General features: G+C 29.9%; 2 protein-coding genes and 1 pseudogene across 2 annotated transcripts; all 3 read right to left on the bottom strand.

Annotated features, from left to right (window-relative positions):
* Positions 1-324: 324 nt before the first annotated feature.
* On the bottom strand, positions 325-2577 carry LOC105623785. The gene is made up of 4 exons (XM_012205162.1): positions 2506-2577; positions 1911-2041; positions 1084-1291; positions 325-543 (listed from the first exon to the last, which is right to left on the bottom strand). The coding sequence occupies exons 1-4, from the start codon at positions 2575-2577 to the stop codon at positions 325-327; spliced, it is 630 nt and encodes a 209-aa protein (XP_012060552.1).
* Positions 2578-3949: 1372 nt separating this feature from the next.
* LOC105623784 (cyclin-dependent kinase 9) lies at positions 3950-6832 on the bottom strand. The gene is made up of 7 exons (XM_012205160.1): positions 6726-6832; positions 6422-6506; positions 6120-6210; positions 5331-5497; positions 4702-4940; positions 4475-4622; positions 3950-4258 (listed from the first exon to the last, which is right to left on the bottom strand). Exons 1-7 carry the CDS (start codon positions 6830-6832, stop codon positions 3950-3952), a joined length of 1146 nt encoding a protein of 381 aa, XP_012060550.1.
* A 4368-nt stretch (positions 6833-11200) lies between these two features.
* LOC105623818 overlaps positions 11201-12408 on the bottom strand; it is a 1516-nt pseudogene continuing 308 nt past the window's right edge.

The raw sequence follows: 12408 nt of genomic DNA, 5'->3' as shown, positions 1-12408 counted from the left end.
GAAGATAATACTAATACAGAAATACTTAATAAAAATTAGGGATGCACCGGATGTCTGGAAAATATCTTGTACCCGGTATTATCCGGCACTTTTTACTATCCGACCGGATATCATTAGTATCCGGGAATATATCCAATTTCATATTATTAAATTGTTGATTTGTTTCTTATATAAATGTACTAGGAATAAGTATGCATATTCATGCTACAATATCTTGTACATTGGTGTAAAATTAAATCTTTTTCTCTAGGGCTTTCTTTTTAGAGGACATTTTCTCGGAATCTGATAATTTTACGATCCGGTGTATCCCTAATAAAAATATCATTAAACCTTCAAATCGCCTAATATTTGTTGAAGAACTCGCATCCCATCTTGGAATTTATAATATATGTACGATCGTTCTAACGATGATCTAATGGAACACCTTTTCATCAAAATGACTTTTCCATCCTCCTTCTTCGTTAAATTCCAGATATTGCGAAAGTAAATTGTTTGAATAAAGTTATTGACGAGGCTAGAACTGGTCCATACACACACATGTACCTATAATATAATTGTTATTTATTTTACCATAAAACCAACATCATTGATTGAAAAATCATCAAGACTAAATAATTCTCGGAAATTTAATTTTCCGACAATATTACTTATAAGGGCTTGTTTACTATAAAATTATCCAAGTTCATTTTTTTTTAAGTTGGAGAAAAAATAGATAGAAGATGAATCAAAATCGTATGTTTATTTAGATGAATGAATAATGAAATATGAATAAAGTCGGCGGTACAAGACGCTTGTTTCCTTGATGGATTGCTAGCTAGAATAAATTTTTGTCATCGTATTGGCTGCGATGCTGACTTTGTCAATACCTCAGCCAATACGATGGCAATATTCTAATCCAACAGGAATTAGGAATCCAGCAAAAAAACAAGCAGGCTTAATATACTGGAGACCAAAGTAAACACGTGTAATATAACACGTTTTGTTTTAGAAAGAGAAAGAGAGAGAGAAAATACAGATTTTTTTCTCTATTCGAAAAAGCAGAAATCTGTTTTTTCAAAGGTACAAATAATATTTCTTCCTTACATTCTTTTCTAAAATTCGTGAACATAAATTCATCGAATGGAGTATCAAGGCGCAAATTTTGGCGATACACGAATTATTATCTCCAGGAGCTTCATCACTTAAGAGATAATCATCCAATTCATCTATCAAAAGCACAGAAGGTACCATAGTTGCATAGGTATGCAGTTTATAAAGATGTTGCTCGAGAGCTTCGTAATCCGACAAATATCTGCATAAATAAATATATCAAGACGGCTATGCGCGCTGTGTAAAATATCGATGGACATGAATGAATAAACGTCAGATGTATAAATATCGTTAGATAAGATATTTACTCTTTTTAAATAACAATTAAATTCAAGATAAACATAAAGGAGTTCTCAGTAAACGAGAATGGATTGAAATGAATTGAAATGGATTCAGAAATATTGATTCACAAATGTTAAAATAAATGCTTTTCAATCCTGAATGCATTTTTATTCATTTATAAGAATTGCATGGAGCATATCTCTATGCTTTTAAAAATAATATTAACTTTTTCTGTGCATTGTGAATTGAATACTATTCAATTCAAAATTTTGAATAGGAAATGTTTTCAATCCAATTTTTCAATCCAATTGCATCCAATTAAATTCAAAAAAAGTATTCGCTATTTAAAATACGCATTCGGATAGAAAAAAATTTCAATCTATTTTAATCCATTCTCTGTTTGCTGGGTTGCAGTGACAACAATTGTTGACAAATAGGAGACATCTGCAGATGTAAAAAAATATATATATTATAATATAATAATATAATAATAAATTAATAATATAATATAGTATATAAATCTAGTATATAAATCTTACATGAATCTCATTAGTTTGAGCGCGGTGACTGATGGATTTCTTCTGTCGTGACAAATCGCCGGTCGTTTTTCCAGAAGTATCGGGGTAATGTAAACAAGCTGTTGTCCCTCTTCCGCCCAATACATCGCAGCCTAGATGTAGGAAAATGTTTTCTTTCCACTTTAGGACATATATCTTGTAGGAATGTGAGAGAGACAGATAATTTTGACGTCATATGATGTTACTTCCCAGCAAACGAGAATGGATTAAAATGGATTGAAATTTTTTTCTATCCAAATGTATTTTAAATAGCGAATACTTTTTTTGGATTCAATTGGATTGAAAAACTGCATTTCCTATTCAAAATTTTGAATTGAACAGTACTCACAATGCACAAAAAAAGCTAATATTACTTTTAGAAATTACTGAAAGGCATAAAGATATGCTCCATGTAATTCCTATAAATGAATAAAAATGCATTCAGGATTGAAAAGTATTCATTTTAACATTCGTGAATCAATATTTAGAAAATCTGAATCCATTTCAATCCATTCTCGTTTGCTGAGTTACACTTTCATTTGTCATTTATATGTACGTTTGTACATTACCTACATACCTCATACATAAAGGATTTACTCAAGTCTTTCGGCCCGCACAACAGCGTTGTCTTGACATTTTTCGGAAACATAACTGTTAATATGTAATCCTGCTGATTGTGACTTGTAAGTTGTAACTGCTTTTATCAGTCTCGACGGATATTCATATTATTCGAAATTAGTCTAACCTCACTTTTATCGCGCGTACTATTCTCCATTGTCTAGCTGTTTCTACTTTAGTTATTATAATCAATGTTATACAATTTCATAACTTAATTATTACATGGTACTTGTATGTATGGCAAGATCAAGATGGCAAAGCAGCCAAGCATGCTTACCGAGCGATTGAATACGATTGATTGGATCTATAAGTAATAACCAATTAGTTCACTTGCTCGGTGAGCAGACTAGTCGTTTTTTCAACTTGACAACGCATCCAATGAAAAGTGAAAATTTGATGTATGATAAACATTATAAACGCTTTGTAATTCGTATATGTAAATTTTTGCTTCATTGCTTTTTGGGTGTAGAAATGATATAGTCAACTCTGTAGATAGATTTTCAAATATAACTTTAATAACTATGTTAGAACTGTCATGAAATTTGGTAACCTTATGATGGAATTGTATAGCGTGATAGCTATTCGTATAAAACTTGTACTCTATGTATAAAATATGAAGGATATTCAAATTTTTATTACAGTTTAAATTCACACATCTCACTGATGACGCGTGTTGTAACATATTGGCTATATCATGTGAATAAATCTGGAACTCTATAATTTGTGTACTTTCTCGAAAAAAAATTGGTAGACGCAAAGTTTGGTAGAATAAAGTTCCGAGACAATACATGCAACGAACAAACTCATCAATTCAGTCAGCATTTTCTGCCATTACCACTGCGATATATATTCTTGAATGTCACAGGGATATCATTCATTCTTAGCATCATCAGTCTTTTCTGAAAGCCTTTCTCCGATATAATTGTTGTGCATTGGTCTACATTTAGCTCAATCTCAGTTCGCTTATATCTGCTGCTTTTATCGAAGATTACCCAGGCGCGAAGATAACCCAGATTTACAAATTTTTTTCAAGAGAGAGTACGGGTGCGTTCTAAATTACGCATGAAGCGCATGATGCATCATTTGTCATTATTGTTCACCAAAGTATAGTAAAGGAGGATACATCATGCACTTCATGTATAATTTAAAATGCATCTTATACATTCTAAAGTACACGCCTCATTGGATACACAATTATAATTTGAATTTGAACATTCCTCGTATATCACACATGACAAATATACATACACACATGCATACATACATATACATTACATATATATATATACAGGTATATTATTAGGTGTAGTAAAAAGAAATCCATTATTTTTCCATTCAATTTCATGCAAAAATAATGGATTTCTTTTTACTATACCTAATATATATGAATAGAAATAAATATGTTAAAAGACACGATCCTGATAGCCACTATCGGCCATACTGGAACTAGGTTTGGCTGGTCCTCCAGGTACTTGATGATGCGGATGTCGCATATGACCAGGTCGTCTTGGTGGTGCCAAATATTCAAACATGCTCTGAGTATGCTGCGCCAGCATTTTGCTGAGATCGCATGGCATTGGATCAGTCCAGAAAAAATCATGATTTAGCGCGGAGTCAGAGTCACATCTTTTGCTAGGATCGAGTATTAAAAGTTTATCCAATAAGTCACAGGCATAAGGATCCTTCAGATACGGCTTCAGTCTGTCTTTGACCTATATATAAAATCATTAAGCAATTAACATCATTTATTCACTGACTCAAAATTTAAAATGCAATATAAAAATGTGTTACACGTCTGATTCAACGTACATGATTTAATTGATTGAACAGAATATCAATTTACATGAAATTTTTAAATCAAGTGTAGCTTGTAATCATATTATTAGTCACAATGCTTCCTTAAAATATTATGCAATGCAATTCTTTACCTTTCTTTTTTGCCCTTTGGGAAGATCCATTTTGGTAAATAGATCCAAATTTTCAACGCCAGGCCACACCTCAGTCGTTATTGAGCCACACAATTGTGAAATCAATATAAGCTGTTGTTGCTCGGTACTTCCCTGCATTATAGGAGACCTGCAGATTTGAAAGACAAAGTATATGATTACGCGAACAAAAATCACAAGCAAGAACATAATCATAGAAAAATGTAAACCTTGTCCACATTTCTGCCATTATACAGCCAGCGCCCCATAAATCCACTGGCGGTCCATAATTTCTGTCCCCAAGTAGAAGCTCTGGTGGTCGATACCAAAGAGTAACAACTCTATTGGTATAACGATTCGAATGACCATTTTTTGCACTGAATGCTCGTGCCAAACCAAAGTCAGCTAACTTTAATACGCCATTCTTTGTTATTAAAACATTAGCGGCTTTCATATCTCTATGTAAAATCTGTGAGAAATTAAGTACTTTTTGTGATACTGAATGTAATAATTATTATAACAATGTCAATAGTAACAATTAATGATATTGAATAACTTTATTCTATGACCATGATAAACAATATCATCGCAATTGTTGTTTTAATAAACTAATTTTTTAAACTATTAAATTTTTTAAAACATTACATTATGCATACTTATAATAAGAATATTAAAATATTTAAAGATAAATGTACGTATGCAAATTGAAATATAAAGTATGTAAAGATTGTTATATCTTGATGGAAAATAACCTTGAATCTTTTTATTACTTTCTATTAACAAATACTGATTGAACTTTTTTAGAAACTTTTTGAGATCTTTAAAGGGATGTAAAATGAATAAGTAAATCTTTTCTCACCTTATTACTATGTATATAGTAAAGACCATTTAGTAACTGTTGCATAACCTTTTTTATTTCGCCTAAACTAAATTTCACATTTACATTTGACAACAAACCAGCCAAGTCATGTTCGCAGAAATCAAATATCAGATAAAAAGTAGACCGATATCGATTATACTGAGTTGCTGAAAACATTGTGAAATTAATTAAATTAGATTATACAACGTCAAAATCAATTACTATTTAATGCTGTTTATAAAATCATTTTTTCGAATCATTAATCCGAATATTTTTTGAATATTTATAATTATAGCGTTTTTTATATATTTCTCTGAGAGGTATTTCTATCTAATGAAAGAGTAAACTCCTATGTGTACATTATTAATAATTGTACAATAACTTAGAAGGTAGCCCAGCAAACAAGAATGAATTGAAATGAATTGAAATGGATTCAATTTTCAAAAATATTGATTCACGAATGTTAAAAATGAATGTTTTTTGCAATTCTGAAAGCATTTTTATTAATTTTTAAAAATTGCATGGAGCATATCTCTTTTCAATCTAAAAATAATATTAGCTTTTTCTGTGCACACAAATAACACAATTGTGAATACAATTCAAAATTTTGAATAGGAAATGCAGTTTTTCAATCCAATTGTATCCAATTGAATTCAATTGAATCCAATTAAATAAAAAAAAGTATTCTCTATTTAAAATACGCATTTGGATAGAAAAAAATTTCAATTTCCATTCTCATTTGCTAGGAGAGTAGTACATATATACATATATAAAAATTTATATATTTACCTCGTGTCCTGCAAATCTCTATAAGGTTAACTACATTCTCATGTTTCAACAATTGTAATATCTTTATTTCACGTAATGCCGTAATGGGAAACTGTAACAAGATTTAATATATACATATAACAAGTTATAAATTTTTAAAAATAGAGTAAATAGAGTAAAAGGAAAAACATGTTTGCATTAATATAAAGATTATGTTAACACAAGCATTAATAAAAAATTTATAGCACAACATTTCAAAGCAATGTTAACAATCATAGAATTAAATTAAATGATATACTATATATAATATAAAGTAAGCTTACTCCTTCTTTCTCATTGTCCATTAATACCTTCTTCATTGCAACAAACTTTTTGTTTGTTTTTTTGTCTTTAGCCTTAAATACCTCTCTATGAAAAAAGAGAATACATATACACATAATACAAATTAGAAAATTTAAAGCAGATATTTATTCAGAATACTCTCCTCACACTTCAAATTCTGAAAAGTACGACTATGAATAATTGTGTTATTGAAAAAATACCTGGATCGGACAAATCGTGGAGAAATTCGTTAATCGGTCGTAACTTTATAACATCGCGTAATCTAAACGTAAGATTTTTGCTTACCCGAAAGTTCCTTGGCCAATTTTCGCAACTTTTTCGTACTTGGAAGATTCATCGCAATATGGAAAATCGAATTCCTCGATGTATTTTTCCTTTTCCTTCGTATTCATCGTAATCACATATATGTATGTACGTACTAACGTAAACACAAGATCCTTGCAATGGGCGAGTTTAAGACTAAATCAAATCACTAAATCAAGACGCCAAAACTATGGTGGAAAGAATTAAAGGGTGCTTTTCATGGGGTGCATACATTTAAGATGTCTGTACATAACAGCGTCAAGCGTCGAGCGTTAGCATTGTCAGCGTCAAAATAAGTCACGTGATGGATTTTCATGACGCTACGACGCTCATTTTCAGCATCAATTGACGAATATCAAGTCAATCAATTTTGATCACATGATCTATTTTGATGCTGAAAATGAGTGTCAAGTGAAAATTCAGCCATAGAGAGTAAACACGATGTTGCAAACGCTTTGAAGCGTTTTTTAATTGGTCAGTTTGTAAAATTCTTTCTTCTAGTTCAAACGTTTCAAAGCATTTAATAGCGAGACTTTGACTACAGCCAGAAATTGACGAATATTAAGAGCTCAATAAAAGGAACAGAGAACAGAGAACAGAGAATAAGAATTTCTATCAGAAATCATGTGTTATGAAATACACAGTTTCTGATAGGTTGCAATTCTTATTCTTTGTTCTCTGTTCCCTGTTCTCTGTTCTCTATTCCTTTTATTGTGCGAAGTTCCTTATTCTCTGTTCTTTGTTCCTTTTGTTGTGCGGATCCCCTTAGAATTGCAGAATGGCGTCATTGAAGCAACCAATCAGCGCTATTCCGCACTTTTCCATCATGCAAGTTTTATGTGCTATTCACATAATGCGTCAAAGATGTATCCAGGGTATCGATTAAATGTAAATTTTCATGAAATTTTCATTTTTTCACTTTTCGTACGTATCAATCTCATGTGAAAAGTTTCACTTTCAAATGATATCAGACTTAGTGATTATGTAAGAAAATTATGAGAAAGTAAAATCAGATGTAAGAAAGTTACGAGAAAGTGAAGTCATAAGGCGAATTTACATCGTTCCTCTTAAATTTACGAAAATTTAACAATTGTTTCACGGGTGTATGTACATACAAGTATATATGCACATATATACGTACTTTGATAGGAAATCACATTGTGCTCATTATTTGTTGTTCCTTATACATATAATACAAAGAATAACAATGAATGTAACTCAAAAATTAAAGGAAATACTGTTAAACATAATGTCAAAAAATTTGGATATTGTGCGGGGAAGAGGATCGCGAATTTCTCAGAGTCATTGGAACTGGTAAAATGTTATTTCATTATTCTTATTCTTGATTGTATGTAACAAAAAAACAATATGCATTTAAAACTCGTAGAAAACTGTATGAGAGAACATAGCAGAAACCCTAAATTCTTCCGGATTGGAGCCGGAGAAATCTTCATCCGAATGAAAAAAGATTATTTTTTAACCTGTTTTATAAATTTCTATTTTTTATTATAATTGTCACTTTTTAATTTTCATGTGATTTTTATGCACTTCATATTTTTATCTTTTACTCATATATTTAATTTAACATCACGCACACGTTTTCTTAATATACGAAGTTTTCGTCTGTCAACTGCATGCTCTTCCTCTTCGCACCATTTACGATGAGAAACCACGCAATATCCATTTCAAATATATATTTCAAATAGACATTCAAATATTTGATATTTGTCGAAAGCAAGAGAGTTCTAGTGCAGTCTAATGAAGCAGAAAACAGACCAAAAGATCGAAAAACAAGTTTATATCAATTTACTAAAAAGATAACTAGAATTTGACGTTTTAGGCATTTCTTGCCAAAAAATTTCTTGTGAACTATTTCACATTTTATTAGCCAAAAATTACTTAATCACTTATTCATTACATTCACGTGAATTTGTTCACTTTTTGTGTATTCATTCCTAGGGGAAATTTTTTACATAATCGATATCCAGAATGAATATAATAGTTTAAAAATTACTAACTTTATATTAATAATTTGCTTATTAAAATGAAATATAACTTTTCAAATTGTAAAAACAATTATTACTGTTGTAGTATTTAATGTTTTACAATTAATATTTACAATCTCTTAACAATTTTTTGAACTGCTTTAACGCATTTACTATCATTTTTCCACATCGTGTGAACATAGCACAAAACTGGCGTGATGGAAAAATGCAGAAAAGGACACACTGAAATCGCACGTAATGCATTTTTTTTTTATCTTGGTACCTATATTTATGCACTCAGATTTTGTCATTTTGCTTCATTCGTCTCGACATTACGCAATTCCATTATATCAATTAGCATCAAATTATTTTAACTTCTCAAAATACAACGGTTTATTACAAGAATAATATCGCAACATCAAGTGCGTAATAGCACTGAGGTGACAGTCTCAGCTTGGATACGTTCGGGAAGACACTATTCGCGCTATGGACGCAAACGCTACAAACGCTACCAACGCTGTTCGTGGGGCCAATAGCGCGATAGCGTTAAACAATCCTAGCGTAGCATTGGTAGCATTTAACCAGAGAGATTTAACATTCGTCAAGATTAAGTTAATGTAGAGGATTCTGTTTTCAACCACCGATCAAACTTTTCTCTGTAATTTAAATTTTTAGAGTTTTGTAAAGTATACGTAACGTAAATTTTTCATTTTCTCGTAGTGAACAGAACGCAATCTCTATGATGGCCGTTAGACCGGAGTGAACAACATAACCTAGAAAAAAATTAACTAAATAAAGTTACTGAGTAGATTAATCAGATAAAAAAGGAAGAATCCTTGCATGATCTGTTGTTTGAGAAGAAGTGCATCTATGTCTAATAAGGATCTTAAGCATCTGCAGCAGAACATCCTGCCGAGTTATATCGTAACTTTTTTCCATACACGGGAATTAAAAATCGCCAATAACAAGACACCTCCAACTTTCACATTTGTAATAAAATCAAATACACAAGTTGAACTCTGCAGAAAACTTTGAAAAGTCAAAGATGATTGGTGATACACAAGCAAGAATTACGTTCACTCCTGCCTAGTGGCAAGCAATCAATTGCAGATTGAAATTAAAATTTCACTACGATAAAATTAAAAATCTACACGTATATACATTTACTTTACAAAGTTTTAAAGTAAGCAAAGTTTGGTGAGTTTCACTTGAAAACAGAAATCCTCCAGAAAACAGAATCCCCTCAAATTAATCTGATCTTGACGAATATTAAATACTACTAATGCTAGGCTAGGATCTTATAAACACTAATGCTACCAATCATACATTACCTCGGAAGGAATAGTATTGATAACGCGCAGTTGACGTAGCCTTATAATTATAAAAAATTAACCAATCGAATGAAAAAAGAATAATCGATTACGATTAGTCAATTTCTTATAGCTTAAAACTTAAAGCTTAGGCATGACTCAAGCCGTAATTGGACTATAAACAGCAATCAGAAGACAAACTGCATTGAAAATTGAGATTGAAATTAAGATTGAAATTAAGATTGAAGCTCAACCAATGAGAACAGAGCAGGCCGAGTTTGAGATTGAAATATAGGGCTCCGTCTATTTTTCCAATCTTTAATCTCAATCAATAAGCTTCCAGTATTTCCGTCATATGACTAATCTCACGTGACTAACCTCACCAAATATATTATGTACAAATTATAAAGGTTATAAGAAGTACAAATAGCACAATTAAAACGTGTGAGTGCAATTAAATGCGTAAACATTCATTTTATTTATTTAGTTATGTGTGATTCTAGCTATCCGATATTCTTACTAATCTCAATTTCCAATACATAGTCTAGATCACAGTTTTATGGATCTTCTACAATAAGCTATATAGTAATAATCATAAATCAGAAGTTAGAAACTAAAAATTGACCAATCTTGGTCAATTATTCTTCATACATTTGATTGTGATTAGTCAATTTTTAGCTTCTAATTTCTGATTTATTACTAATGTTTATTGTAGAATGAACATTACACTTAATATCTCTTTAATGCGCAAGTTGGCAAGGCCGACGTTTTTCTATCTTTGGTTTTGAGTGAAAACGCGAATGAGTCTAATTTCATTAAAATCAGAGGTAAAGTAGGTATTCTAAATTATCCTTTTTTTTATTAGATTCGTTAATTTCTTGCACGAATGTATCAAATGTAGGCCTAATTTTATCAACATTGAAGTTAGGGACAAAGGCTTATGTTAATAAGATTTACTCAGAACTATATAAATTTATTAATCAAATATTGGAATAATAAACATAATCATTAATATCTCGTAATTAAAGATAATAATTAAAGATAAGTATTTAAGATAAGTAAGAAATAATAATAGAAGTAAGTTAAGGATAATAATTAAATATAAGTAATTGAAAATAATAATTAAAGATAATTAAAGATAAAGTTACTTTAAGATAATTTGTCAGGTACTTTTTTCAGCATAATTATCAACAGCGATGCACAATTTCTTCCACAATTCTACAAGATTGTTTTCCGTCAAGCCAAATTTGCAAAATTCTTTTAATAAAGAATGATTTTCTTCAAAATTCCATTCCTAAATCAATTCCGTTTCTAAATTAACAGTATTTATCATTTATAGAATGATTTTGATCACACACACAAATCCACAATCGGAAATTATAAAATTTTTATATTATATAACTTGTAGTCCCTAATTTAATCTAACATACATATGTATATGTGTATGTATTTAATGTGTATGTAATTGGCAAAAAATTAATAATTTTGTATATTTACAAAATATTGGATATTATTTGACAATTAAATTTATATTAATTGTCGATAAAGTTAATGAAAATTTAATCAAAACCATTACTATAGTTTCTTTTTATTTAATAATATTAAGACATATTAAGATAATTTAAATAAACAATTTTTTACCTATGTCTGTAGATTTTATTATAAAGAAATGTTCAATCTGCCACATTAGGTTCAAAAATTTCATTGTCCATTGAAATATCACATAACTTTTCTCTGTATCTACAGATGAATGTACGTATATCTAATATATTTCCGTTTTCCTGAGTATATTGCTCAGAGCTTGCATATTTCTATATTTCTAAATTATGTAGAATCTGAAAATCTAAAATTCTTTGCATTGTAATCAAAAAGTGCTAAAAAGAAATACAGCTTTTACTGATGAATAATATTTATATGATCATTGTAATAATCTTATTGTGATTACTTACTAGACATAAGAAGAGAAAAGTTTGTCATATTTGTAATTTTCTGAAATCAAGGGGGATATTTCCAATATGCAATAATGATATTTATTTTTATTAAAATAAGACATTATTTTCTTGATTTTAAAATCATCATTTAAATGTTGAAAAAAAAAAGAAATTGAGATAAATAAAAAAAATAATTGCTTATAGAATTATATATTTTATAGGCTACGTTCGGAAACCTGGATAGTCCCCATGAATCACTTTATCTTTGTTTAACATTGGATGAACAACAAAAATAAAATGATACACAGATGATGTTTCCGAATACATCCCTAATATCCTTTCTATGTATACCTTCAAAATCATGGTTAATTCAATATCAAAGGAAATTGTTTTTGTTATTACTTCAGCATAACATAATATATATATATAATATATATAT

Source organism: Atta cephalotes (genome assembly GCF_000143395.1).
Source record: "Atta cephalotes unplaced genomic scaffold scaffold00064, whole genome shotgun sequence".
Lineage (NCBI taxonomy): Eukaryota > Metazoa > Arthropoda > Insecta > Hymenoptera > Formicidae > Atta > Atta cephalotes.
This window is presented reverse-complemented; position numbering and strand designations above follow the sequence as displayed.

What these genes read in the sequence shown, in the direction of transcription:
- LOC105623785 (XM_012205162.1), bottom strand. Translation starts at nt 2,577, where the DNA reads ATGTTTCCGAAAAATGTCAAGACAACGCTGTTGTGCGGGCCGAAAGAC. An exon ending in GTAAATCCTTTATGTATGAG is followed by an intron (nt 2,042 to 2,505) that starts GTATGTAGGTAA and finishes TCCTACATCTAG; the next exon opens with GCTGCGATGTATTGGGCGGA. An exon ending in CTCAAACTAATGAGATTCAT is followed by an intron (nt 1,292 to 1,910) that starts GTAAGATTTATA and finishes TTATTTATGCAG; the next exon opens with ATATTTGTCGGATTACGAAG.
- LOC105623784 (XM_012205160.1), bottom strand. Translation starts at nt 6,832, where the DNA reads ATGAATACGAAGGAAAAGGAAAAATACATCGAGGAATTCGATTTTCCA. An exon ending in ATGGCAGAAATGTGGACAAG is followed by an intron (nt 4,623 to 4,701) that starts GTTTACATTTTT and finishes TCAAATCTGCAG; the next exon opens with GTCTCCTATAATGCAGGGAA. An exon ending in CCAAAGGGCAAAAAAGAAAG is followed by an intron (nt 4,259 to 4,474) that starts GTAAAGAATTGC and finishes TTTTATATATAG; the next exon opens with GTCAAAGACAGACTGAAGCC.